Source organism: Rhinopithecus roxellana, chromosome 10, assembly GCF_007565055.1.
Source record: "Rhinopithecus roxellana isolate Shanxi Qingling chromosome 10, ASM756505v1, whole genome shotgun sequence".
NCBI lineage: Eukaryota > Metazoa > Chordata > Mammalia > Primates > Cercopithecidae > Rhinopithecus > Rhinopithecus roxellana.
Window position 1 is genome coordinate 54,052,973 of NC_044558.1, and position 25,609 is coordinate 54,078,581.

At 55.2% G+C, this 25,609-nt stretch overlaps 2 protein-coding genes across 6 annotated transcripts; one reads left to right on the forward strand and one right to left on the reverse strand.

Annotated features, from left to right (window-relative positions):
- The first annotated feature begins 1,173 nt into the window (after positions 1-1,173).
- Positions 1,174-18,270, forward strand: STAT6 (signal transducer and activator of transcription 6). 4 transcript variants are annotated; one of them, XM_030939381.1, is made up of 22 exons: positions 1,174-1,296; positions 4,586-4,722; positions 5,143-5,281; positions 5,572-5,655; positions 6,050-6,188; positions 6,301-6,353; positions 6,542-6,690; positions 7,272-7,403; positions 7,532-7,720; positions 8,067-8,154; positions 8,301-8,423; positions 10,918-11,010; positions 11,343-11,549; positions 13,598-13,692; positions 13,785-13,921; positions 14,241-14,387; positions 14,605-14,668; positions 14,781-14,891; positions 15,083-15,175; positions 16,542-16,607; positions 16,697-16,825; positions 16,914-18,262. In XM_030939381.1, the coding sequence occupies exons 2-22, from the start codon at positions 4,607-4,609 to the stop codon at positions 17,101-17,103; spliced, it is 2,544 nt and encodes an 847-aa protein (XP_030795241.1). In that variant the 5' UTR covers positions 1,174-1,296; positions 4,586-4,606; the 3' UTR covers positions 17,104-18,262. The 4 variants fall into 4 exon arrangements, with proteins under 4 accessions (XP_030795241.1, XP_010387297.1, XP_010387296.1 ...); XM_010388995.2 differs by having other exon boundaries at positions 1,192-1,292; XM_010388994.2 differs by having other exon boundaries at positions 1,238-1,458; positions 16,914-18,270.
- NAB2 (NGFI-A binding protein 2) lies at positions 18,202-24,781 on the reverse strand. 2 transcript variants are annotated; one of them, XM_010388992.2, is made up of 7 exons: positions 24,328-24,781; positions 21,679-22,552; positions 21,096-21,229; positions 20,709-20,760; positions 20,482-20,614; positions 20,080-20,271; positions 18,202-19,068 (listed from the first exon to the last, which is right to left on the reverse strand). In XM_010388992.2, the coding sequence occupies exons 1-7, from the start codon at positions 24,408-24,410 to the stop codon at positions 18,959-18,961; spliced, it is 1,578 nt and encodes a 525-aa protein (XP_010387294.1). In that variant the 5' UTR covers positions 24,411-24,781; the 3' UTR covers positions 18,202-18,958. The 2 variants fall into 2 exon arrangements, with proteins under 2 accessions (XP_010387294.1, XP_010387295.1); XM_010388993.2 differs by lacking the exon at positions 20,080-20,271.
- Between the last annotated feature and the right edge of the window lie 828 nt (positions 24,782-25,609).

The window sequence follows — 25,609 nt, forward strand, 5'->3', positions numbered from 1 at the left end:
GCCTGGCTGGATACACACACATGCACTCATGCACAGACCTGCGGGGTACCAAGGGATGGAGTGGGAAGAGCTGGTTCTGGAAATCAGTTCAGGCACCAGGGGGCAGCATAGGCCTAGCTTTGGCCCCTCAGCCCAGCCCGGCTATGGGAGGGAGGAGGGGAGCAGAAACTTCCTCCCGCCGCCCCTCAGACACTACCTCTTCCACACACCGGGGCTCTCAGGTGTCGGGGAGTAAAGGCCTCTCTGGGTCCCTTGGTCTCCTCCAGCTCCTCCCCCAGCAAAAACTGCAGAACCCTCCACTAGTTATGATGATGACTCAGAAGCTGAGCAAGACTGTGTGTGTGTGTGTGTGTGTGTGTGTGTGTGTGTGTGTGTGTGTGTGTGGTGTTGTGATTGCAGTGGGCTCTAAGTGCGGATATGTTTGTGAGCCTGCCTGCACGTGTGTGTGTGTGTAGTCTTGTGGTCAGGGAAGTTGTGCATGTGTGTGTTTGTTTCTTGGCGTGTCTCAGTGTTTACCCCAGAAAGAGATAGGAACTTGGCACATAGGAACACAGCAGATTCGTATTCAAACTTGTCCCTTGTGAATCTGCAGGCAGCAGCTCCGGCTTGTGCTGGTTCCCCCCACAGTCTCAGAAGGGGTGCCCTGTGAGGAGAGGGCAAAGACCAGTTTCAGTCCAAGGGACTCCTGGAGTCTTCCAGAATTCTGAGCTGAGGGTTCCCCTCCCCCACTCCCTCCCGTCAGTGGTCACGAGACCGACCTCTAAGGCGTTCCCTGCCAGAAGGGAGGGGGACCTAGGAGTTGGCTGGCATCGAGCTCCCCGGCTGCTTTTCAGGGTCCTCCACTGGAGGGAGCGCAGAGTCCAGAGGGATTTACTTTTCCTGAGGCCCTGGGGAGCCCAGTCCCTCATGGGCCCAAACCCCAGCCCTTGGCAGAGTTTGAGTTTGGGAGTCAACCAGTTAGGGGTGGCATGTCTCTGTTTGATATTGGGTGACTTTCTGGAGAAAAGCTGATGCTTTTGAGGGGTCCGGAGTAAGTGGGGGTCAGCCTCCGCCGGAGCCTGGCTCCAAGGCCTGGACCCCAGTCCTGATCCCCCACGTGCTCCCCCACTAGGCACAAGAGGCACATATATTCACCCCACTTTCTTCCTCTTCCTCCTCCAGCCCACTTTCTCTTCTCTGTGTCGTCAGAGCTCCAGGGAGGGACCTGGGTAGAAGGAGAAGCCGGAAACAGCGGGCTGGGGCAGCCACTGCTTACACTGAAGAGGGAGGACGGGAGAGGAGTGTGTGTGTGTGTATGTATGTGTGTGTTTTATTTTATTTTTCTTTTTGGTGGTGGTGGTGGAAGGGGGGAGGTGCTAGCAGGGCCAGCCTTGAACTCGCTGGACAGAGCTACAGACCTATGGGGCCTGGCAGTGCCTGCTGAGAAAGGGAGAAGACAGCAGAGGGGTTGCCTCCGAGGTGGGTGCGGGGGCCTCTTTGAGTGTGTGGGGGTGGATTCGGGGGGGTAGCTCTCGGGATCCTCCCCTGGCTGGGTGGATGGTCCCCAAGAGATGGTTTCAGCTAGTGTTGGTGGCTGGTGGCACTGGGTTTTGGCAGTTTCGAACTCCTGGAGGAATCTGGGAGGGTCCAGGCCTCAGTACTCCCCTCCCCCATGGGTCACGTTTTCACAGCCTCACCCCTGCACCCCCAGGGCCATGGAAAGTCAGGGAAAGAAGGTAAAGGAGTGCTCCTCTGCCCTGGGTCGGGGAAGTGGCTGCCCCTCCCTGGAAGGTTGATGCCAGAGGGCAGTGGATCCTCGTTAAACCCTATCCTGCCCTCCGCTTAAGGTTCCTGTTCAAGGGTGTGGCTGGGGGGTGAGCGAGCCCCAGATGTAGACCTCATGGTGCCCCAGAGGAGGGGGAATTTCCCCCTCAAAACTGCTCCACGCTTGGCTGCTGTAGACGCTGAGATTTCCCAGCGGTGGCGCCGAGTTAACCCTCCTCGCGTTGAACTGGCTCCACCTCCTCGCCCGCCCCCACCGCCACATCCACACATTGGGCAACTCAGAGAAGCTGTTTTAACTTTCGATCCAGTGGTCCCACAGTCAGAGGACTCCGGGAGGTAGGGGTTGAGATAAGCGAGTTTAGGCCACCAAGCGGGCGGACAAGGATCCCAGACCTTGCGCTTCCCTTCTGGGTTTGGGAGGGAACACTGGCCCCGCCCCTCACGCCGTGGTTCCTCCCTCCCTTCCCCTTCAGCGGGCTGAAGGCTAAAGGAGCCCCTGTCCTGGTCAAGCCAATCGACCCAGCCTTGTTATGAGTTGGGGTGGGGAGAAATGTGTCCTGCTGATGTCTGGGGAAGAAGAGGGGTTGGATATTTCTAGCCAGGGCCATGCCAGGAGGCTGGTCACTTTGCAAGGGGATGCAGAGGAAAGCGGTGCCCACCCACTCCAGAGGACCTTTCTCTCTTGGGTTAGAGAAAGGCCTATTGGAGGAACCTGAGCAGGAGGGGTAAGGATTCGCCTTGAGGAGAAAAGAGCTGGGGGAAGTGGGAACTGGAGGAAAGAGGGGCATGAAGATCTTGGAGCAGGAAGGTCCAGAGAAGGGGCCTCTCCATTTTCCATCCCTTTGAGAGTCCTGGGAGAAGTGAGAAGCTGAACGTGGAACAGGAGGACTTGGGGTTACTGGGTTTTGGGAGACCGGGGGAGTTGTCATCCCATCTTCTCCCTCATCTCTAGGAGAGGGATATTGTGAGAAACGTGAACTGAGAGGCCCCTGGGAAACCACTGGTCTACCCAGTTCCCCCTGAACCTGGAAATGGGGATGCAACCCCCTCCTCTACTTCCCTGTCCCCTTCTCTCCTTTCTCCCTCTTTTCGTCTCTCTTCTTCGCCTTCTAGCCCTCCAGCTTCCTCTCTCTTCTAAGCTCTTTCCTCCTGGCTTACTAAACCTGCCTTTTTTTCCAGTCTCTCCCATCCTCTTCCTTAGTTCTCTCTACTTTCCTTTTCCAACTTTCCTCCTTCAAGTCTCCTCCCATCTTCCCCCACTTCTTAGGATGATCAGATTTGCCCCTGGAAGGGATCCTAACAACACAGTGCGATGGTAAATCCCCACTCAGATTCAAAGCCTGCTTTCCAAACTCACCTACTGAGTGACCTTGGGCAGGGTAGAGAACTCTTTAAGCCTCAGTTTCTTCATCTATAAAATGGGATATATTTTTTTTTTTTTTTTGAGACGGAGTCTCGCTCTGTTGCCCAGGCTGGAGTGCAGTGGCCGGATCTCAGCTCACTGCAAGCTCTGCCTCCTGGGTTTATGCCATTCTCCTGCCTCAGCCTCCCGAGTAGCTGGGACTAAAGGTGCCCACCACCTCGCCCGGCTAGTTTTTTTGTATTTTTTAGTAGAGACGGGGTTTCATCATGTTAGCCAGGATGGTCTCGATCTCCTGACCTCGTGATCCGCCCGTCTCGGCCTCCCAAAGTGCTGGGATTACAGGCTTGAGCCACCGCGCCCGGCCAGGGTAAAATGGGATATTATATATTTTCAAAAGTGTCATGAGGCCTGAATGAGATAATGCACTGACTGTAATGCCTCCTACGTGGTAAGCGCTTAACAAATAGTAGCTGTTATTACTCTCCCATCCTCTTCATCATCTAGCCTTGTGGTTTTCATTTTTATTTTATTTTATTTATTTATATATATATTTTTGAGACTGACTCTCGCTCTGTCGCCCAGGCTTGAGTACAGTGGTGTAATCTCGGCTCACTGCAAGCTCCGCCTCCCGGGTTCACACCGTTCTCTCACCTCAGCCTCCTGAGTAGCTGGGACTACAGGGGCCTGCCACCACGCCCTGCTAATTTTGTTTTTGTATTTTTAGTAGAGACAGGGTTTCACTGTGTTAGCCAGGATGGTCTTGATCTCCTGACCTAGTGATCCGCCCACCTCGGCCTCCCAAAGTGCTGGGATTACAGATGTGAGCCACCGCTCCCGGCCGAGCCTTGTGGTTTTCAAATTATCTCATGGAGTCCCAGAATTTTGAGAGGTTTGTCTAGGGACGCCTTTGGCGTCAGGAGATGGGGAGAGGGCAGTAGAAGCAGTCAAGTTTCAGGCTTTCTATGCTTGCTTTCAACAGGGCATCTTCAGTTTCGTACCTTTTATGTAATTTAGATTCCACAGATTAAAAGCTGACATTGCCTACTGCTTTAAAAAGTTTGGAAAGTTTACCATTCATCTAACACTCATATTTTATAGACGAGAAAATCGAAGCCCACACAGGGAAGGCTCCTTGCCCACAGAACCAGAGTCAGGTCTAGAGCTGCAACCAAATTCTCTGCCATCTTCAAGAGAGCTGTCTCCCTACTGCCCTGTCTCCCTTTGCCTCCCCACCCCTCTGGCTACAGCTCAGCTCTTTCCACCCCTGTATCTATCACTGAAGGGGTTACCCCCATCTCAGGCATTGACCCAGGATGCCCCTGGTTTAAGGTGGTCTGGCCGTGAGTGATGGTGGGGATGGTCCCTAGGAGGGCTATCTATAGGAGGCCCCTGGCTGCTCCAGAAGATAGGCCAAGTTTCTTGGGCACCCCTCAGAGTGGCCTTATTTTTCTCCTCCAGGCAACCTCCAAGTCCCAGATCATGTCTCTGTGGGGTCTGGTCTCCAAGATGCCCCCAGAAAAAGTGCAGCGGCTCTATGTCGACTTTCCCCAACACCTGCGGCATCTTCTGGGTGACTGGCTGGAGAGCCAGCCCTGGTGAGTCCTGGCTGTTCCCTGCTGATTCCCCAAGTCTTCCCTGACTCATCTTCCTTCTCCTTAGATTTTTTTCCCCCTCAGCCATGGATTCAGAACTTGAGACCTGTTATTCCGTGTGTAGTGACCTAGACTTAGCAGGGAGTCTGTGCCCCATCAAGACCAGCCTATGAATGTTGACAGATGGAGACCCCATCTCTTAGAAGGCTGAGCCAAAGAGGAGGGAGGTTTGGGCTGGGACAAAGGCACTTCTCATAACAGCTAGAAGACTGGGGAACAAGGAGCATGGGTGAAAGCTACAGAGGGCCTAGATGGAGAATAAGGAGCGAGAAAGGAACTGCTGAGCTTTTGGCTGTGGGGTAAAGGGTCAGGAGAGCTGAGGAAGCCCTGGCCTGAGGTAGCCTCATCCTGATCTTCCTGCAGGGAGTTCCTGGCCGGCTCAGAGGCCTTCTGCTGCAACATGGCTAGTGCCCTACTTTCAGACACTGTCCAGCGCCTTCAGGCCTCGGCGGGAGAGCAGGGGGAGGGGAGCACCGTCTTGCAACACATCAGTACCCTGGAGGTGGGGAAGGAGGGGAGGGAACAAGGCTGGGTGGGGCTGAGGTTGAACTGGGTTGAGCATTGGGCCCTGGAAGAAAATGGGTTGGATGCTGGAAGAAAATTTGTGTTCCTGTGGTTAGCTGCTAGCTAGCAGGCAAATTAGATTTTAAAAGCATGCAAATGCACAAAAACTTCTGGAGTCTACAGTTGTGCTGCCTTATAGTATATGTGTGAATGGGGGCCTGGGGATTGGAGGGATTGAAGGACATGGGTAAGAGCCACGCTCACTGTTTACCACTCTCATTTCTATAGAGCATATATCAGAGGGACCCCCTGAAGCTGGTGGCCACTTTCAGACAAATACTTCAAGGAGAGAAAAAAGCTGTTATGGAACAGGTATTGTGATATTCCACTTCCCACCCCAACTCAATTCCCTGAGACTTTGGCCTAAGCCATGACAAACTACAAAGAATTTGAACCTCAGTAAAGGCTCAGTGTTCTAGGCCCAGGAATAACCAAAGGAGGTTCTTAGGATCAGAGTGAACCCCAAGTCAAGCTCAGGGAATCTTTCTATGAGGGACTGAGGGTAAGAGGCCTGGAGAGAACACAGCAAGGGATAAGGAGCTGATTCTGCTAGGAGCAAGGTCTCACGATATTCCAAAAGGTCAGGAAGAACTGCCAAAGGGGAGAGGGGAGCAAGAAAACGCTATCTGCAGAGCAGAGAGTAGAGGCCAGGTATAGAGGGATGAGCAGAGTGTTTCACCTCTTGGCATCTGTCCTTCCTGCATAGTTTCGCCACTTGCCAATGCCTTTCCACTGGAAGCAGGAAGAACTCAAGTTTAAGACAGCCCTGCGGAGGCTGCAGCACCGAGTAGGGGAGATCCACCTTCTCCGAGAAGCCCTGCAGAAGGGGGCTGAGGCTGGCCAAGGTGGGGGCCAGGGTGGTTCTGGGGAGTGTGTAGGAGTGGTCCCCTCTTGGATCTCAACCTTAACTGAACCTCTAATCTGTCTGCACCCTTGATTTCTGCTCCCAACCCTCAGTGTCTCTGCACAGCTTGATAGAAACTCCTGCTAATGGGACTGGGCCAAGTGAGGTGAGTAATGGGCTGAGAGGTGGAGACTGAGGTCAAAGGGCAGCTGGAGGGATGGAAGCCAGACCTCAGAGAGACACAGGCTGAAGCAGGGTAAGGGAATTCCAGAGGAGTGAGAAAAAGAGCCGTATCCCAGGAGCTAGATGCGGAGGCAGCGTGAGGCCCTGGCTCAGGCCCCTTTCTGCCCATAGGCCCTGGCCATGCTACTGCAGGAGACCACTGGAGAGCTGGAGGCAGCCAAGGCCCTAGTGCTGAAGAGGATCCAGATTTGGAAACGGCAGCAGCAGCTGGCAGGGAATGGTGCACCCTTTGAGGAGAGCCTGGCCCCACTCCAGGAGAGGTTGGGCCAGGGCTGATGGGGAAGAGGGCATAAGCTGGGGGTGGGCAGCTGACACTGCTGGAGGCCCTACAGGTGAGAGAGAGAAGCCAGGCGGGAGGGCCTTGGAGTGGACCAAAATGCATAAAAGCCGGTTCCAGTGGGGCTGTGCACACTGTCGTTCAGGTCGAATCCTGTACAAGTGGGCCCAGTCGAGGGGCACAAACGGGGACTCACCCAGCCCAGGCTTCTCTCCATGCCCAGAAGAATAGGAGGGCTTTTCCATTTGGTTTATTGGGTGGGAACACTTTCCAATTTGCTACAAAGCACTGTAAGGGCGGGTAGCTGTCCTGGGTGCAAGAGCCATCGGGGGAGAGGCGGCTGGGTTTCCACAGGGGTGTAGGCACTGAGAACGAACCTCCCACCCAGACCCTAGGCCAACAGATCACAGAACCCCCTTCAGCCCAGGTGCCTTGCAGCCACACCCACTACCTACCCCACTCCTCCACGCATGATAGCCTTTCTCCCTGGGTATAGTGAAAGGGGGTCTGGGCCGGAGCAAGCAGCCTTAATCCTATGCCCCCTGACCACTGTCCTGGCCCCAGGTGTGAGAGCCTGGTGGACATTTATTCCCAGCTACAGCAGGAGGTAGGGGCGGCTGGTGGGGAGCTTGAGCCCAAGACCCGGGCATCGCTGATTGGCCGGCTGGATGAAGTCCTGCGAACCCTCGTCACCAGGTATGCCCCGGGAGTCCCCAGTCTGGCCTAGAACAGACCTCAGGAAGAAAAGAAGGGGGCTAGAGCTGTGGGAAGGGCACCAGCAGGGACCTAGCCCCCAACTCCCCTTGTGTCCTCCTCACTCCCAGTTGTTTCCTGGTGGAGAAGCAGCCGCCCCAGGTACTGAAGACTCAGACCAAGTTCCAGGCTGGAGTTCGATTCCTGTTGGGCTTGAGGTTCCTGGGGGCCCCAGCCAAGCCTCCACTGGTCAGGGCTGACATGGTGACAGAGAAGCAGGCGAGGGAGCTGAGTGTGCCTCAGGGTCCTGGGGCTGGAGCGTAAGCTGGGATTGGACCTGGGGTTGGAGAAGGCATGTTAGGGTGATGGAGGCAGCTTGGGGGGCTGGCACTGAAAAGAGCAAGGGATGGGGAGGGAGGGCCATGGGATGTGGAGACCCTGAATGGTCAAGGCAGAGGAAAGGGAGGGACCCATTTAGGGCTGGAATGGGGTGGGGGCATCATGACTTGGCCAAGATGGGGACTCCTCCCTTAAGAACCCAAACAGAGATGTGGAGATTTAGGGCTGGCGACAATGGGTAGTCTACACTCACCCATGCACTCAAGCGCGTCGCCACACCTGGCCACAGTGAGATGAGCGCATTCACACTCTGACCTCCCCTGGCAGAGAAAGCACTGGAGAAATCATCAACAACACCGTGCCCTTGGAGAACAGCATTCCTGGGAACTGCTGCTCTGCCCTGTTCAAGAACCTGGTGAGGGGCTTCGGGGTGCAGTGGGCAGTGAGGGGGGCACCACTAGAAGACTGTGGGACTCTCCTTGGAGAGGATGTCAGGAAGCCCAAGAGGAGCGGTCTCTGTCCTCATGCACTCGCCCTTGTTCTCTCTCACCCCACCCATAGCTTCTCAAGAAGATCAAGCGGTGTGAGCGGAAGGGCACTGAGTCTGTCACAGAGGAGAAGTGCGCTGTGCTCTTCTCTGCCAGCTTCACACTTGGCCCCGGCAAACTCCCCATCCAGCTCCAGGTGAACCGTGGCCCAGCCCTACCCCAATCTGGGACCCCGAGTCCTTCTCTAACGCCACACACAGGGTCCCTGGAACCTCACCTCCTGTAACTGCCCCATACCCCATGTGTCTGGGATTCATGCACACTGGGGCCCGGGTGAGTGGGGTGGAGCAAGAGCATGGAGCGCACGGGGCAGGGAATAGTAGCGGATAGCAGCAAACACTTAGGAAGCACTTCCTATAGACCAGGTCTCTCTATTAAATGATACACACGCACACGCGTGCCAGCACACACACGTTTGGTTTTCACAGTAACATTATGAGGTAGGCAGTATTATCAGCCTCATTTTATAGATAAGGACATTGAGACACAGAGAGTTTAAGTAGTTTGTCCCAGTCACACAGCTAAGTGTTGGAGCTCGTATTTGAAACCTGGAGGTCTGGCTCCATAGCAGTGACTCATAACCACTTCTCTAGAGTGAGGCCCTGACTGAGCTTCAGAAAACTTTTAATAACATGGCATGAACTTTTTGATTATGATGTGTGAGTCCAGTAACTTCTCTGAGTGCTCAGAGCCAGCCTCCTGAGGAAACTTCTTGCTTTACTAAGAAACCCCTGTCTGGCTGGGCGTGGTGGCTCACCTCTGTAGCCCTAGCACTTTGGGAGGCCGAGGTGGGTAGATCACGAGGTCAGGAGTTCGAGACCAGCCTGGCCAATATGGTGAAACCCCGTCTCTACTAAAAATAAAAAAATTGGCCGGGCGCGGTGGCTCACGCCTGTAATCCCAGCACTTTAGGAGGCTGAGGTAGGCAGATCACGAAGTCAGGAGATCAAGACCATCCTGGCTAACACGGTGAAACCCCATATCCACTAAAAATACAAAAAATTAGCTGGGCGTGGTGGCGGGCACCTGTGGTCCCAGCTACTTGGGAGGCTGAGGCAGGAGAATGGTGTGAACCCAGGAGGCAGAGCTTGCAGTGAGCCGAGATCATGCCACTGCACTCCAGCCTGGGTGAGAGTGAGACTCCGTCTCAAAAAAAATAAAAATAAATAAATAAATTAGCTGGGTGTGGTGGTGCAGGCCTGTAGTCCCAGCTGCTCAGGAGTTTGAGGCAGGAGAATCGCTTGAATCCAGGAGGCAGAGGTTGCAGTGAGCTGAGATCACGCCTCTTCACTTCAGCCTGGGTGACAGAGCAAGACTCTGTCTCAAAAAAAAAAAAAAAAAAAAAAAAAAAAAAAAAAAAAAAAAAAAAATTCTTAGCACTTTGGGAGGCCAAGGTAGGAGGATCGCTTGAACCTGCAAGTTTAAGACCAGCCTGGGGCCGGGCGCGGTGGCTCAAGCCTGTAATCCCAGCACTTTGGGAGGCCGAGACGGGCGGATCACGAGGTCAGGAGATCGAGACCATCCTGGCCAACACGGTGAAACCCCGTCTCTACTAAAAAATACAAAAAAGTAGCCAGGCGACGTGGCGGGCGCCTGTAGTCCCAGCTACTTGGGAGGCTGAGGCAGGAGAATGACGTAAACCCAGGAGGCGGGGCTTGCAGTGAGCTGAGATCCGGCCATTGCACTCCAGCCTGGGCGGCAGAGCGAGACTCCGTCTCAAAAAAAAAAAAAAAAAAAAAGGCCGGGCGCGGTGGCTCAAGCCTGTAATCCCAGCACTTTGGGAGGCCGAGACGGGTGGATCACGAGGTCAGGAAATCGAGACCATCCTGGCTAATACGGTGAAACCCCGTCTCTACTAAAAAAAAATACAAAAAAACTAGCCGGGCGAGGTGGCGGGCGCCTGTAGTCCCAGCTACTTGGGAGGCTGAGGCAGGAGAATGGCGTAAACCCGGGAGGCGGAGCTTGCAGTGAGCTGAGATCTGGCCACTGCACTCCAGCCTGGGCAACAGAGCGAGACTCCATCTCAAAAAAAAAAAAAAAAAAAAAGAAGACCAGCCTGGGCTACACAGGGAGATCCAATCTCTACAAAAAATAAAAACTTAGCTGGATTAGGTGGTCCATACCTGTAGGTCCAGCTATTCAGGAGGCTGAGGTGGAAGGATCACTTGAGCCCTGGAGGCTGAGGCTGAGGCTGCGGTGAGCTGAGATTGTGCTACTGCAGTCCAGCCTGGGCAACAGAGTGAGATACTATCTTAAAAAAAAAAATAAATAAATAAATAAATGGCCGGGCGCGGTGGCTCAAGCCTGTAATCCCAGCACTTTGGGAGGCCAAGACGGGTGGATCACGAGGTCAGGAGATCGAGACCATCCTGGCTAACATGGCGAAACCCCGTCTCTACTAAAAACCACAAAAAACTAGCCAGGCGAGGTGGCGGCGCCTGTAGTCCCAGCTACTCGGGAGGCTGAGGCAGGAGAATGGCGTGAACCCGGGAGGCAGAGTTTGCAGTGAGCTGAGATCCAGCCACAGCACTCCAGCCTGGGTGACAGAGCGAGACTCTGTCTCAAAAAAAAAAAAAAAAAAAAAAAGGAAAGAAAGAAAGAAAAGAAACCCCTGTCCTCACCCTCTTCAGGCCCTGTCTCTGCCCCTGGTTGTCATCGTCCATGGCAACCAAGACAACAATGCCAAAGCCACCATCCTGTGGGACAATGCCTTCTCTGAGATGGTGAGGAAATTCCTGGAGTTGGAGGGAACAGGGGCAGGGTGGGTTCTAATATGGGCAGTGGTGCAGGCCTGTTGACGGGGTGGCAGGCATGTTTAAATGGGTGTGACCTTAACACCTTCTCATGGGCCTACTTTCGTACTTCTGACCTCTTTTCACCCCAGTCTTAACAACTATCAGGCCACAGCACTGTAACCTAGAAAAAGCAGCATGTTCGTGAGCGATATCAGGTGCTGTGGATGGGCAGGCCACAGGCAGGTGGGAGGGATGAAGGCCGGCCTGAGGAAGAATAAGATGGTAGCCTCTGATGCTCTCTTCTTCCCCCTTCTTCTCAGGACCGCGTGCCCTTTGTGGTGGCTGAGCGGGTGCCCTGGGAGAAGATGTGTGAAACTCTGAACTTGAAGTTCATGGCTGAGGTGGGGACCAACCGGGGGCTGCTCCCAGAGCACTTCCTCTTCCTGGCCCAGAAGATCTTCAATGACAACAGCCTCAGCATGGAGGCCTTCCAGCACCGTTCTGTGTCCTGGTCACAGTTCAACAAGGTCATTCTCCTGCCCTTTGGACCTCCCACCACTAAGCTCTTCATGCCTCGGGCACTCAGGGCCTGCTCAGCCTCCACGCAGGGACCTTCCACTGGAGTCTCCACAGTGCCCTCTCAGGTCCTTTAGGAAGGCCTGTCATGGACCAGGGAGGAAAAACCCCAGGTCTGGGGGTTGGCTCCAGAGATGCATTCTCTGACATCCCTGTGGTTTTGGTCTGGGGGTCATCTGTCCTTCCTCTTTACCAGCGACTTGCATGACTCACCCAGGTTGTGTGTAAGCAGAGCTCTGATTCAAAGTGACTTTGACCCATTGGAAAAATTGTTCCTGGCTGGGCACAGTGGCTCATGCCTGTAATCTCAGTCTTTGAGATGCCGGGGTGGGTGGATCACCTGAGGCCAGGAGTTCGAGACCATCCTGGCCAACATGGTGAAACTCCATCTCTACTAAAAATACAAAAATTAGCCAGTTGTGGTGGCACATGCCTGTAATCCCAGCTACGTGGGAGGCTGAGGCAGGAGAATCACTTGAACCCGGGAGGCGGAGGTTGCAGTGAGCTGAGATCACACCGCTGCACTCAAGCCTGGGTGACAGAGCAAGACCGTTTCAAAAAAAAAAAAAAAAAAAAGAGGGGGGCCAGGCATGGTGGCTCATGCCTGTAATCCCAGCACTTTGGGAGGCCGAGACGGGTGGATCACCTGAGGTCAGGAATTCGAGACCAGCCTGGCCAACATGGCAAAACCCCGTCTCTACTAAAAACGCAAAAAATTAGCCAGGCATGGTTGTTTGTGTCTGTAATCCAGCTACTCGGGAGGCTGAGGCAGGAGATGAACCCAGGAGGTGGAGACTGCACCATTGCACCCCAGCCTGGGCAAGACTCCATATCAAAAAACAAACAAACAAACAAACAAAAAAGGCCCAGGCTGGCTCACACCTGTAATCCCAGCACTTTGGGAGGCTGAGGAGGGCGGATCACAAGGTCAAGAGATCAAGACCATCCTGGCCAACATGGTGAAACCCTGTCTCTACTAAAAATACAGAAATTACCTGGGCATGGTGGCGCATGCCTGTACTCCCAGCTACTTGGGAGGCTGAGGCAGGAGAATCACTTGAACCTGAGAGGCAGAGGTTGCAGTGAGCCAAGATTGTGCCACTGCACTCCAGCCTGCTGACAGAATGAGATTCTGTCTAAACTGAACAAAATCCCAGAGGGACATGTGCAGTAATACCAGCTACCACGTGTTGACAGCTTATTATATGCCAGGCACTGTGCTTAACACCTTATGTATGTTATCTCACTTAAGCCTCCGGACATCCCTTTGAGGTAGATACTATTATTATCCCCATTTTACAGACGAGGAATCTGATGCTCAGAGGGTTATGTAGTTTGTTCAAGGTCCCAAAGCAGGTGAGTGCCATAGCTAGGACAGAACCACACATTTCTGACTATTGCTCTTTGATTTTATGTTATATTACATTATTTTATTTTTTGGTCTCCCTTCCCCTTCCTCTTTCTTTTCTTTCTTTCTTAGTGTGAGACAGAATCTTTAAAGAGAAGAAAGAAAGGCTCATGTGACCAGAGGGTGTGTTAGCAAAAGGGAGCAAGACAGTCACACCCAGCAGGTTACCATCCTTTGGGCTTCACCTCTGCCACACCTCCTCAGGGAGAGGGTGTAGCATAGTAGTTAACAGGGGCTCCAGCGCCAGAATGCCTGGGTTTAAATCCTAGCTCTGCCTCTTACCAGCTGTGTAGACCTGGGCAAGTCATTCGACGTTTTTGGACTTCCATTTCTTCATCTGTAAAATGGAATTATTGTAGTCCCTACCTCCATAGCCTTATAAAGAGCGAACAAATATATGGAAAGGCTTGAAATAGTGGCTGGCACATGTAAGCATGAGGATTGGTCGTTGTCATTGATGGAGTCTCAGGTTCGGTCCGATCCCTCAGCCCTGTGATTCTGTCATGAGGGCACTCACAGCTCAGTGCCTGCCCTAAACAGGCTCCAGCTCTGGCCCTCCCTTGGCTCACACCATTTCCCTTCTCCCGCTAGGAGATCCTGCTGGGCCGTGGCTTCACCTTTTGGCAGTGGTTTGATGGTGTCCTGGACCTCACCAAACGCTGTCTCCGGAGCTACTGGTCTGACCGGTGAGTCCCTGCCCTGGGTGGTCTGAGCAGCCATACCCCAGTCACCTCCATACTCACTGCCCAGGCCCCATCCTCTCTTTCATCCCGGCCAGGCTGATTATTGGCTTCATCAGCAAACAGTACGTTACTAGCCTTCTTCTCAACGAGCCCGATGGAACCTTTCTCCTCCGCTTCAGCGACTCAGAGATTGGGGGCATCACCATTGCTCACGTCATCCGGGGCCAGGATGGTGAGGCCACCCCAGCCAGTCCTCTGTCTCTGTGCCTGTGCCCTCTGGGGTTTCTTCTGGGAATGAAACGTCCTGACCTTCCTGATGCTGATCCTGATCTTTAGGAAGTTCTTCTCTTCTTCCTTCTGTGGTCTAAATGTTCACCTTCTCACTGTGACCTCTGTGGGAATGGAGACTAGTGGATCTCGCTCCCTCAGGAGCCCCACCCTAGGTCCTCTCTCCCTTGCCTTGGTGGAGTGAGAACAGGTCTTGTGGTGAGGGTTGGGGAAGGGGAAGAAAGTCTGAACAGGGGGATCTCAGGGTCTCATTCCTACCATAGGCTCTCCACAGATAGAGAACATCCAGCCATTCTCTGCCAAAGACCTGTCCATTCGTTCACTGGGGGACCGAATCCGGGATCTTGCTCAGCTCAAAAACCTCTATCCCAAGAAGCCCAAGGATGAGGCTTTCCGGAGCCACTACAAGCGTGAGCTGGAACTGGCAGTTCTGATTCCTTCCTGTCACACACTTCCTCCCTGCTCCCCGCTGCCCTCATCTCCCTGCCTGCCTGTGTCATCCTGATGTCACTCCCTATTACACAGCTGCGCTTCTCTTACTTCCCCATCATCCATGCCCACCTTTTCCACCTCCCTTCCTCCCTAACTCCAGAGCACTCCATGGCTCTCTTTTCCTTCTCACAACAGCTGAACAGATGGGTAAGGATGGCAGGGGTTATGTCCCAGCTACCATCAAGATGACCGTGGAAAGGTGAGTGTGGTGGTGTGGACAGTGGGTAGGTTAGGGGTCTAGTGCTTATCTGCAGGAAGGAGAGGTGGCATCAACTCTTGGTCAGTCATACGTACCTCCTTCCCTCCTCCAGGGACCAGCCACTTCCTACCCCAGAGCTCCAGATGCCTACCATGGTGCCTTCTTATGACCTTGGAATGGCCCCTGATTCCTCCATGAGCATGCAGCTTGGCCCAGATATGGTGTAAGGAGCTGGAAAGACAGGAATGGGAGTGGTCTGTGCAGATGGGCTTTTAGCATGGGCAGCTGGGAGAGCTGGCACTGGGGGCTGAACAGGGAATTTTCCTTTCCATGAAAGGGACACCCGTTCAAAAGCAGGGTGTGGTGGTGTCCAGGAGAAGGGCTGGCATCAGGGGGTCTGTTTTCTTTCCCCAGGCCCCAGGTGTACCCACCACACTCTCATTCCATCCCCCCGTATCAAGGCCTCTCCCCAGAAGAATCAGTCAACGTGTTGTCAGCCTTCCAGGAGTAAGTGAAAAACCTCATGGGGATACCATCCCACTCTAAGGGGGTGGGCATTTGAATTGTTAGAAGAGGCTCTTCTGTGAGAAAGGAGCACCAAATGCTAACAACCTTTCTTCTCTTCTGTTTACTCTAATGAGGAGATAGTAGTTAAGATCCAGACTGCCTAGGTTTGAATTTTAGCTCCACCACTTACTGGTTTGGGGCAAATTACTTAGCCTTTGGTGCCTTATCTGCCCAATGGGGGATAATAATGCTAATAATAATAACCTACCTCACTGCATTATTGTGGAGATTAAATGAGTTCATAACACTTGTAAAGCTGAGCATAGTGCCTGGCTCATAGCAAAAGCTGTGTAAGTCCAGTCGTGGATCACTTAATGAAGGAGCATTTTCTGTCCTTAGGCAGTTTCATAGTTATGCGAATATCATAGAGTGTAATTACACAAACCTAGATGGTATAGGCCACTATACACTGAGGCTGTATTGTGTAGCCTGTTGATCCTAGCTTTAAACCTGAGCAGCATGATACCGTTCTGAACAGTATAAGAAAATAGTTACATAACGGTAAATATTTGTGTGATACGAATTTTCAGCTTATAATTTTCTTTTCTTTTTTTTTTTTTTTGAGACAAGGTTTCACTCACTGGAGTGCAGTGGTGCGATCTTAGCTCCCTGCAACCTCTACCTCCTGGGCTCAAACAATCCTCATGCTGTTGTGCACCACGATACTCGGCTAATCCTTTTTTAAGGTTTTTCTGCAGACAAGGTCTCACTTACTGCCCAAGCTGGGTCTCAAACTCCTGGGCTCAAGTGATCCTCCCACCTCGGCCTCCCAAAGTGTTAGGATTACAGGCGTGAGTCACTCTGCCTGGCCTTGATTATAATCATATGGGACCACTGTGGTCTGTAGCTGACAGAAATGTCGTTATGTGGTGCATGACTGTTTCTGTCCTGCCCCTGAGAGCCACTGTCACTTCTCTGCTGTGTTGATTTTTGTTTACTCATCTGTTTTGGCCTTGAAATGGCCTAGACATTTTTCTTCCCCAAGTATAACACTCAGGTGCTTATTAACTCTTAGTCAAGGCACAACATCTCCCCTCCCAGAAGGTGAAGCGGGAGTGAGGACTTGGGGACTTAAGAACTATCAAAGTTCAGAGTCTAAAGAAACATTAGAAATTGGCTAATCCACCCCCGTAACACACACATTTTACAGAAGACTGAGCTCAGAACATAGAAATAGCTTGCCCAAGGCCACTACTAAGTCAGGATAAGGAGCTGGAGCTTGTTTCCTCACTCAGTGGTCCTGCCTTTGCACCACTTTGCCTTTGCCTAGCCTGCCTTCCTCTAACTGTGCTCTCCCTAATTCCAGGCCTCACCTGCAGATGCCCCCCAGCCTGGGCCAGATGAGCCTGTCCTTTGACCAGCCTCACCCCCAGTGAGTGACAAGGCCCCTCCTGACCCCATGTGCCTCTTCTTTCCTGGCCTTGCCCCGCCCTCCTTATTTCCGTTGCTGGTTCCTGGCAGGGGCCTGCTGCCGTGCCAGCCTCAGGAGCATGCTGTGTCCAGCCCTGACCCCTTGCTCTGCTCAGATGTGACCATGGTGGAAGACAGCTGCCTGAGCCAGTCAGTGAGAGCGTTTTCTCAGGGCACTTGGTGAGTGGCAGCTTAGTAGTGGAGGCTGGGTGGCATCTAGGGGAGTGGGCGCCATGCCTACTCCACTGCTTCTCCCATCTCCTTGTAGGATTGGTGAAGACATATTCCCTCCTCTGCTGCCTCCCACTGAACAGGACCTCACTAAGCTTCTCCTGGAGGGGCAAGGGGAATCGGGGGGTGGGTCTTTGGGGGCCCAGCCCCTCCTGCAACCCTCCCACTATGGGCAATCTGGGATCTCAATGTCCCACATGGACCTAAGGGCCAACCCCAGTTGGTGATCCCAGCTGGAGGGAGAACCCAGAGAGACAGCTCTTCTACTACCCCCACAGACCTGCTCTGGACACTTACTCATGCCCTGCCAAGCAGCAGATGGGGAGGGTGCCCTCCTATCCCCACCTACTTCTCGGTCGGGAGGAAAAGACAACCAGGAGAATGCATGGTGGGTGGAGCCAATCCACTCCTTCCTTTCTATCATTCCCCTGCCCACCTCCTTCCAGCACTGACTGGAAGGGAAGTTCAGGCTCTGAGACACGCCCCAACATGCCTGCACCTGCAGCGCGCACACGCACGCACACACACATATAGAGCTCTCTGAGGATGATGGGGCTGAGCAGGAGGTGAGCTGGGTAGGAGCACAGGTTAGGGCATGGAAGGCTTCTCCGCCCACTCTGACCCAGGGCCTAGGATGGTTAGGCAGGAACATACAGACACATTTACACTAGAGGCCAGGGATAGAGGATATTGGGTCTCAGCCCTGGGGGAATGGGAAGCAGCTCAAGGGACCCTGGATGGAGCACAGGAGGAGTCTGGACATGTGGTTACCAATACAAGTTTTGCCCTGATTAAAAAATCTCCCAAAGCCCCAAATTCCTGTTAGCGAGGTGGAGGCTTCTGATATGTGTATGAGACTATGCAAAAGTACAAGGGCCAAGTTTCTTCATGTATAGCCGTGTGAACGTGTATGTACCTAAGATATGTTAATGTATAGCTGGCATGTTAGTTGCATGACCACATAGAACATGTGTCTGCTTTTGCCTGTGTGACAACACAAATTTGGGAGTGTGAGACATTGCACAGAAGACAGCAGCAAGTGTGCTGGCCTCTCTGACATATGCTAACCCAAAAATACTCTGAATTTGGAGTCTGACTGTGCCCAAGTGGGTCCAAGTGGCTGTGACATCTACATATGGCTCTATACCTCCAATGCTGCCTGGGAGCCAGGGTGAGAGTCTGGGTCCAGGCCTGCCCTTGTGGCCCTCCAGTGTATGAAGGGGCTCTGCCTGCTATATCTTTTCTGTTGCCCTATCCACTGCCAGCTTCCCTTCACTCCCCCATCCCATGCTACCCTTTCTCCCTCTGGAGGCAGGGGTCATAGATCCTAAGCCATAAAATAAATTTTATTCCAAAATAACAAAATAAATAATCTACTGTACACAATCTGAAAAGAAAGACGCTCTAACTGCTCAGATAGGTGCTGCGGTCCAGCCCCCAGCTGGAGGAGACCCTGAGTCCAACCCAGGCCTCCCAAGGGGGCCGGTGAAGGGATCCCACACCCACCGCCCCCATATAGGGCAGGAGGGAGGAAATTGCAAAGGACTTGGGGGATAGATGGGAATGGGAGGGCAAACTGCAGCACTTGTTAAATTAAAGAAACAAACCAGAAGCACAAAAACGGGGAAGGAGAGGGAAGAAGGAGCAGGTCCAGTGTTCCCAGGCCCCCAATTCTGGGGGCAAATGTTGCCACTTTTAGCTGCTGGACCTTCCCAGGGAAGTCCCCCTTTCCCCCTTGTCCAAACTGAGTCCAACTGCTCACACCACTGGTGCAAACCTAAAGAGAATGGGAGTGTGTTGTGTGAGGGAGGGGAGAACCCCAGATGCCCTGGAGGCAGAGTCCTTGCCCCCTCGCTCTGGGCAGGGGTGAGGGCACCACGCACCCTCCTTGTGTCCTCTCTCCAGGCCCCTGCTTGTTATTGCTTGAAGCCCCACAGTCTTATGCCCATGGAGCAGGTGGGGAGGCAGGAGAAGGGCAGAGGAAGGATCCAGGGTTGTGACTATATTCTGGGGATGGAGAACATGGGGGTCTGTGTGAGCCAGAAGTCTGAGGTCCTGGGTCTGAAGACACCAGTCCACCCCTCACTGCCGGCTGGCCTCAGCCTCCACTTTCACGCTGCTCCTGCGACCCTCCACCAGTGCGGGATGGGGTCCTGGGGCAGGACATCTGTCCAGCAGCCCTTCCTCGAACTCTGCAGGGAAAAGGGGGCAGTTAGGAGACTGAAGGGTGACTGGCTGCAGACAGAAGTGGTTGGGAACAGAAGCAGGGGCAAAGAAAGTTGTGAAGATGGGCTCCGTTTATTGAATTACTGCTTCCTGCCCACTGCATGTGTATGGGGGGTTCCATTCCTGTGTGTGTGAGCCCCCTCCCCTCTCTGGCTATGTGTAGCTCTGTCTCTGTCTGTGTCTCTCTCTTTCTCTGTCTCTCCCGCCTCCTCCGTTGTGCTGGAATTTCTGGTTCTGTCAGGAGCTGCGGGGGTGGTTTGGCTCTGACCTCTCCCCTCCCCCCCTTCCCAAGCTTTGCCACCCCCACTCATCCCTGGCCCCCTCCCAGGCCTCTCCCAGGTCACCCTACCATGGCCCCCCAAGTGTTTTGGTAGCCAAATCAGGGGGAGCACAGGAAGCCAGCCTCCGAGCTCCTCCCTCAAGAAGAGCCCCCCTTCCAGTCCCCGCCCCCACTTCCCACCCACGCACAGTTTAAAAATACCAAGCCAGGGTTGGTGGCTTTGTCTGCTGCGTCACTCTCAGCCCAGCGGCTGCCCAGCCCTCTGCCTGCCCACTCCCTCTTCCCCCTTCCACACACAAAGCATCACTGCTTTGGGCTCCTCTGCTTCCAAGCTGGGCATCCCCATCCCCATCCCCGCAACTCCTAGCCTGCTCCCCACTCCTGGGTTGGTGGAAGTGCCATCTGAGCTTCCCTTATTGATGCTCCTCCTTCCTGCGCTTTCATCCTCTTTTCTCTGTTCCCCGTTCCCCAGTTCCCCTTTCACAGATCTACACTAGGACCAGACTTTCCATGGTGGGAGCAGCCCGGCAGGGTCTGCCTCACCGCACCCCAAGGCCTGGCTGGCTGGAGCCCAGCCCTCCTACTGCCCTCTGATGACTATATCCCTCTTCCTCCCACCTGGCCCCAGGACACCAGAATTGCTGTGTGGGGCCTGGGTGGCCGGGGTGCTTGGGGACAGCACTGCTGGCTGCCTCACCTGCGAGAGGTGGCTTCGCAGGCACACAGGGGCTGAGGCGGCCCACGCGGTCGTGTGAGACGAGGCGGGCGAGCCGCAGCCCCTCGTCCATCAGTGTCTGCTGCAGGATGTGGCGGCTCCATAGCCCATGGGCTGGCAATGCCAGAGGCAGGTCAGCAGGGGGCGGCGTCAGCCTTGGACATGACCCCACAGCTGTGGGCACGGGCACTGGTCAGGTAAGGGGCTGCAGCCAATGGAACCCCCACCCTCAACCACACAGCCAGCCCACAGGCCCTTCTGCCCCCCTCCAGCCAGGCTTCCCAACCCTGTTCCAGGCACTGCCTCCTGGCTCACTCCTCCCCCCAACCCCTCCCCTACTCCCCCACCCTCAATGAAGAGAAAAGTATTCTGAGGCACACTCACCCTGCAAATGTCCATCCAGACTCTCCCCAGACAGGCTGGCGCTGTCCTCCTCCAGGCTGGGGCGGTATGGGGGTGCATAGGACTCAGGGCCTGGGGGAGGCTGCTGGATTTCAGGGTGACTCTGTTCTCCAACCTGTGGATGCCCAAAATGGGGAAATGAAGACCTGGCAAGAGAGGGGATTGGGGAAGGCTGCCCAATGCCCCTACATGCACCCGGGAAAACATACCTCTTGTTTCAGCTTCTTCAGTGGAGGGCCTCCCAGTTCTTCAGGGTGGAGCCTGAAAAGATGGATAAGAATAAAGTGGGTGAGGCTGATGAGGGCCACGTGACGGGCAGAGCACAGAACCCGGCCAGAGACACGTGTTATTTAAAACCTTTGTCAAGAAGCTGGCCGAGAAAGAGTCTCTAGCTCAGGCACTATTGTTGTAGGGGGTTGGGGGGACCCGACATGGATGGGAGGAGAGACCAGACCTGAGACAAGCTGACTTGACCAAAAGCAGGACATCCAGGTGGGCAGGAAGCAGGCCTAGAGCTGCCTGAGCTGAAGGTTAGGACATGATCTAACTCCATAGCAGGATTCTAGTCCAGAAAGGATCTGGGGAAGGGGTCTCACCTGGAGCCCTTCAAGGAGGACAAGTAGGTGCTCTCTCGGGCTACTTGGCGGGACAAAGAGAAGAGCTCCACTCTCCGCAATAAGAGTGTGTTGTCCCTCATGCAGAACTGGGCAGCAGCCTCATTGATGGTGAGCTGTGGAGAGAGGGCAGCCAGGAGAGTCAGAATTTGAACTCCCCCACTGCCTCACCAGACCTCCTCACACCCCTTCACCATCAGACAAATGAGGCCCATCCATCAGATGCTTGCTTTGGTTTTGACACTACATGGGAGCTTTCTGAGGAAGAAAGACAGAGGTCAGCACCCACAGCTTCCTAGGAATGCCCAGGGCCTCTTCCACTCCTGTGGGGTCCTGAGTGACAAGGAGCTGAACAGCTTGGTGCTGCCTGTATCTCTGCTTCCCCCTCAGCTGAGGATGGAAGCACTGCGGCTGCTGGGGTGGGGGCCTGTCAGTGAGGGGATCAGGGCCTGGGGTCCTGGTCAAGGGGTAATGAAACAGAGTTGGAGACCGTAGAAACTTGCAGAGGTAAGCGGCTGAAGGCCCGGGAGTTAAGGGCAATCCTAGGAGGCCTGGGGGTTCTCACCTCGTGCAGGCTGAGCTGCTTGCCCTCCCGCCGCTTAGAGTCGAAACGGCCATAGATGATGCTGTATTTGCGGATCTCCTCTTCCTTCTGACTGTCATTATCATCCATCTCAAAGATGTGCCCAACGCTCCGTGCCAGCTTCTTATTCAGCTTTAGCAGGGATGTGACCTCTCCAGCATCCCCCCTTGGGAAGCTCCGGAAGATCCTCTCCACACTTTCCACCACCATGCGTACCATCTCTGGCTCCAGTCGGTCTGGTCCACCCCCAGTCCCACCTGCTGCCAGCCCCCCAGCCCCAGTCCCCTCAGGGACTCCTCCCCCTGCAGGGGGGGAGAAGGGGGGCGAGCCAGCCTCCTCTTCTCCTCCTGCCCCAACGTCCGACTCTGGAGTGCTCCGGCCTGGCCAGATCCGGGGGTCCCCTGCCCCAGGTCCCCCAGGCAGTGGTGATAGCTTCTCTCCAAGTTCAAGGGGGCTCTTGGGGCTAAAACTGCGGGCACTGCCTGCCTTTTCCCCTGGGCTGCCATGCCCATTGCTCATGCTCCCTTTCCGGGTACCCGCAGTCTCAGAGATCTTGAAGAGCGGGATGCTGGAGACGGGAACAGCAGGCACTGGTTGACTGAAGAGCCCTGGATTGGTGGCCCACTCTCTCAGTGCCTTCTGCAGGCGCCGGACATGGAGGGGCTTGGTGGCCATGCCCACAAGTGCCATGATCTCCAAAAACTCCTCCTCACCCGCCTCACACAGCTGCTGCACGTCGTCCCCTCCCTGCTGGATGAAGGTCTCATAGTAGGAAAGGAGGTTGGCGCGCTGCAGGACCCGGTACAGCTGCAGCTCCCCCAGCGTCCGAGGCAGTGCCATGGCTCGGGCACTGGGCCTGAGAAGAAGGGGCACAAGAGAGAGGCAGTCGGTGCAAGTCCCCCTACTGGGTACCAACCCACACTAACAATTGTTCCCTCTTTCCTGCCTGCTTTTCTTCCCCTCTCTCATTTGGATGCTGTCCTGCGCAGTGCCCAGGTCTGAGTACAGACTCTGAGAATCAGGCACTGCTCAGAGGCATGGACAAGCCAGTGCTGTCCTAGACTGGCCCGAAGCCCCCAAAATCAGTGCCCTGTGTCTGCAGGAGTCGAATCCTCTTAAACCTTATCTTCAGCTTTTATCTTTTTGGTCTGTGGTAAGAACTTGAGCGCTGAGGCTAACCAGCACCGACCTCGGATGGCTGGAATTCCCTCTCCCCCAAAACAATCCTCACCTTCCACTCTAAACACTCAGCAGTCTCAACACTAAAGTGAAGTCGCCTAAAGTGAATGTAGAACCCCTGTCTCCCCCACAGTGGACACTGCTGGCCAGCTTCATTCCCTGTGAAGGAGCCACAGCCTCAGGTGGCTAGAAGGGAGGGTGTGGCACCTTCCCTGGCTTTCCCACTCAGTGAGCCAGGTGGTGCCTTGCTCTTCTCCGCTCAGCTTTTCCGAGGGATTAAGCATTTTTTTTTTCTTTTTTAGACGGAGTCTCGCTCTGTTGCCCAGGTTGGAGTGCAGTGGTGCTATCACTGCAACCGCCGCCTCCCGGCTTCAAGCGATTCTCCTGCCTCAGCCTCCTGAGTAGCTGAGATTACAGGCGCCCGCCACCACGCCCAGCTAATTTTTGTATTTTTAGTAGAGACGGGATTTCACCATGTTGGTCAGGCTGGTCTCGAATTCCTGACCTCGTGATCCAACCGCCTTGGCCTCCCAAAGTGCTGGGATTACAGGCATGAGCCACCGCGCCCGGCCTGGTTAAGAATGGCCTGGTTAAGCATTCTTAACGCATGCTTCCTCTCTCCCCCCAGCACCTCTCCACCCTTCCAGGCTGCCCAGTGCTCCTCAGTGGCCCCTCTCCTAGCAGTGACACTCCCCACTTCCTCGGTTGGCCTTTTCCTTCAGCTCAGGGGCTGCGGCAGGGGGAGGGGCGCAATTGTTCTGCTCCGGGGCCGTTCCGCCCACACACACTACCACAGTGGTAGCGTCTGTGGGCGAAAACCGCCCAGGAGCTCCCGCCTACTCTCCTCTCCCTTATTTTCCACCCGCATCTTCAAGTGGAGTAGGGGAGAGGCTCAAGGCCTCTTGCTGAAGGGGCTGCACACTGAAACTCCCCTCCCCACTCTGTGAATAAAGGGACAGATATAGGAAGGAACTGCCTAAGGCCTCCCTGCCTCCCTCGTCACCCCCTTCCCCCCGCTGATGCTCCTTTAACTCAAAGGCACCGCCTTCTCCTGGACCCCGGGGGCCCGCGCGCTCCATGCCAACGAGGGACTGAGGCAACTGAGCGTCCCCCCACCTTCCGCACTGACGCCAGCTCGAGCTCCAGGGCATCCCCTGGTGTTAGGAGGCTCCCACGTTCTTTGCAGGGGGCACTTAGGCCAAATGGAGCCCACAGAGTAAACCAGGAATGGAGATTTAGGTACTACTCTTTCATATCCAGCTTCATCAGATGTTTGCCTGCTCCCAGGGCCCCCTAATTCGAAGACGCACCCCTTTTTCCATCAGTCTCCACCCCCCACCCCCGTCCCGCTTCCCCACGTCCTCCCCTCGACCTCCGCCCTCTGGACCCCATTCCCAAGTCCAGCTCCACCCATCTCCACTCCCCGCTGCCTCCCTTTGCCCACTCACTAACTTGAGTCTGGGCTGCAGGGTCCGGCGGGCGCTGTCCCCTCCGCCCGGCGGCTGCTCGGCTGTGGGGGAAGGCGCTCTGTGCATGGACGGCCGGAGACCACCCGGGCTGCTCTTCTCGGTGCTCAGCGCTCGGCGCCTGCTGCGTGCTGCACTCTTCCCCGCGCACGATGCCGTGTCCACCGCTGTCCAGGCTCTGTCCCTCCCTCCACGTCTTCTCTCTCCGAGCCTCCGCGCCTCTGTCTGTGTCTCTGCCCCCCCACCCTCCCCGGCTGCGCTCGCCGCCTCTCCGCGCCTCCACCCCCGCAGGACGCACGGGGAGCGAGGCCCGGCGCTGCGCTGGCTGCCGGGCTGGCGGGCGGAGGGCGTGGGCAGAGCCGGGGGCGGGGGTGGGGGCGGGGACCGGGGGGCGGGCACCAGGGCCTCTCGGCCGCGGAGACGCCGCGGCTTAGAGACTGGGAGAGGCGGAGACTGGGGGGAGGGGGTGTGGAGAAGGAGGCGGGGGCGGGGATTCAGAGCCGAGGTGCCGAATTGGGGACCGAGGTGACCGAGGCCCGGCTGTGGAGGGCGGGCTTGGGGACCCAGCGGGCGGGGCGAGGTCGCTCTGTGCCGCCCACGCCGGATGCACAGCCGGCCCTCTTGGCGCCCACGTACCCACGTGAGCGCCCCGCCGGCGACATTCCTAGTCTCCCTCACTCCTCCGAGTTGAGAGGAGTTTCACAACCACGCACAAGTACACAAAGACAGAAGCGCACGGACGTGCACACGCGCCTAAACAACTACGGGGACGCCCGTTGCCCACACTCAGGCCTTGTGGTGCTGGACGTGTGAATGTTAGGAGTCAGTCGGGAAAAGTTCGCGAAGGCTGGGGTATGCGGCTCCTCCTGTGCGTGCATCTGACTCCCATAATATGTATGCACTTAAGGCAGGCCTGAGAGCGTGGGGTTCTGCAGGGATCCCCTAGATATCCCCGCGCCCCTCCCCAGCCCCCCAGTGGAGTAATCTGAGGGGGCAGCTCTCAGAAACCGAGGCCTCCATGCTAGCCTGGAAAGTTTGGGAAACAGGGATGGGAGGGTTATGCTGCACGCCACCACTTAGGTGCGCGTGTTGATAAGACGCATCGGGTTTTGTCAGCGCGTAGGTCAGGCAGGGATTCCTGCACTTGTCCTCTGTTTGCTGAGGATGAGGCCTTGCTTGGGAATTTTGTGTGGCAAGGCTGTGACAAAGACGATACCCTCCCTGGGGCCGTCTATTAGGGACGTCGCCGGAGAGTCAAGTGGAAGATA

Coding starts and splice junctions, on each gene's coding strand:
- STAT6 (XM_030939381.1), top strand. CDS start 4,607: ATGTCTCTGTGGGGTCTGGTCTCCAAGATGCCCCCAGAAAAAGTGCAG. Junction 11,550..13,597: donor CCTGGTCACAGTTCAACAAG/GTCATTCTCCTG, acceptor TTCTCCCGCTAG/GAGATCCTGCTGGGCCGTGG. Junction 13,693..13,784: donor CGGAGCTACTGGTCTGACCG/GTGAGTCCCTGC, acceptor CATCCCGGCCAG/GCTGATTATTGGCTTCATCA.
- NAB2 (XM_010388992.2), bottom strand. CDS start 24,410: ATGCACAGAGCGCCTTCCCCCACAGCCGAGCAGCCGCCGGGCGGAGGG. Junction 22,553..24,327: donor ACCCTGCAGCCCAGACTCAA/GTTAGTGAGTGG, acceptor CCTTCTTCTCAG/GCCCAGTGCCCGAGCCATGG. Junction 19,069..20,079: donor TGCGAAGCCACCTCTCGCAG/GTGAGGCAGCCA, acceptor TTTTCCCTGCAG/AGTTCGAGGAAGGGCTGCTG.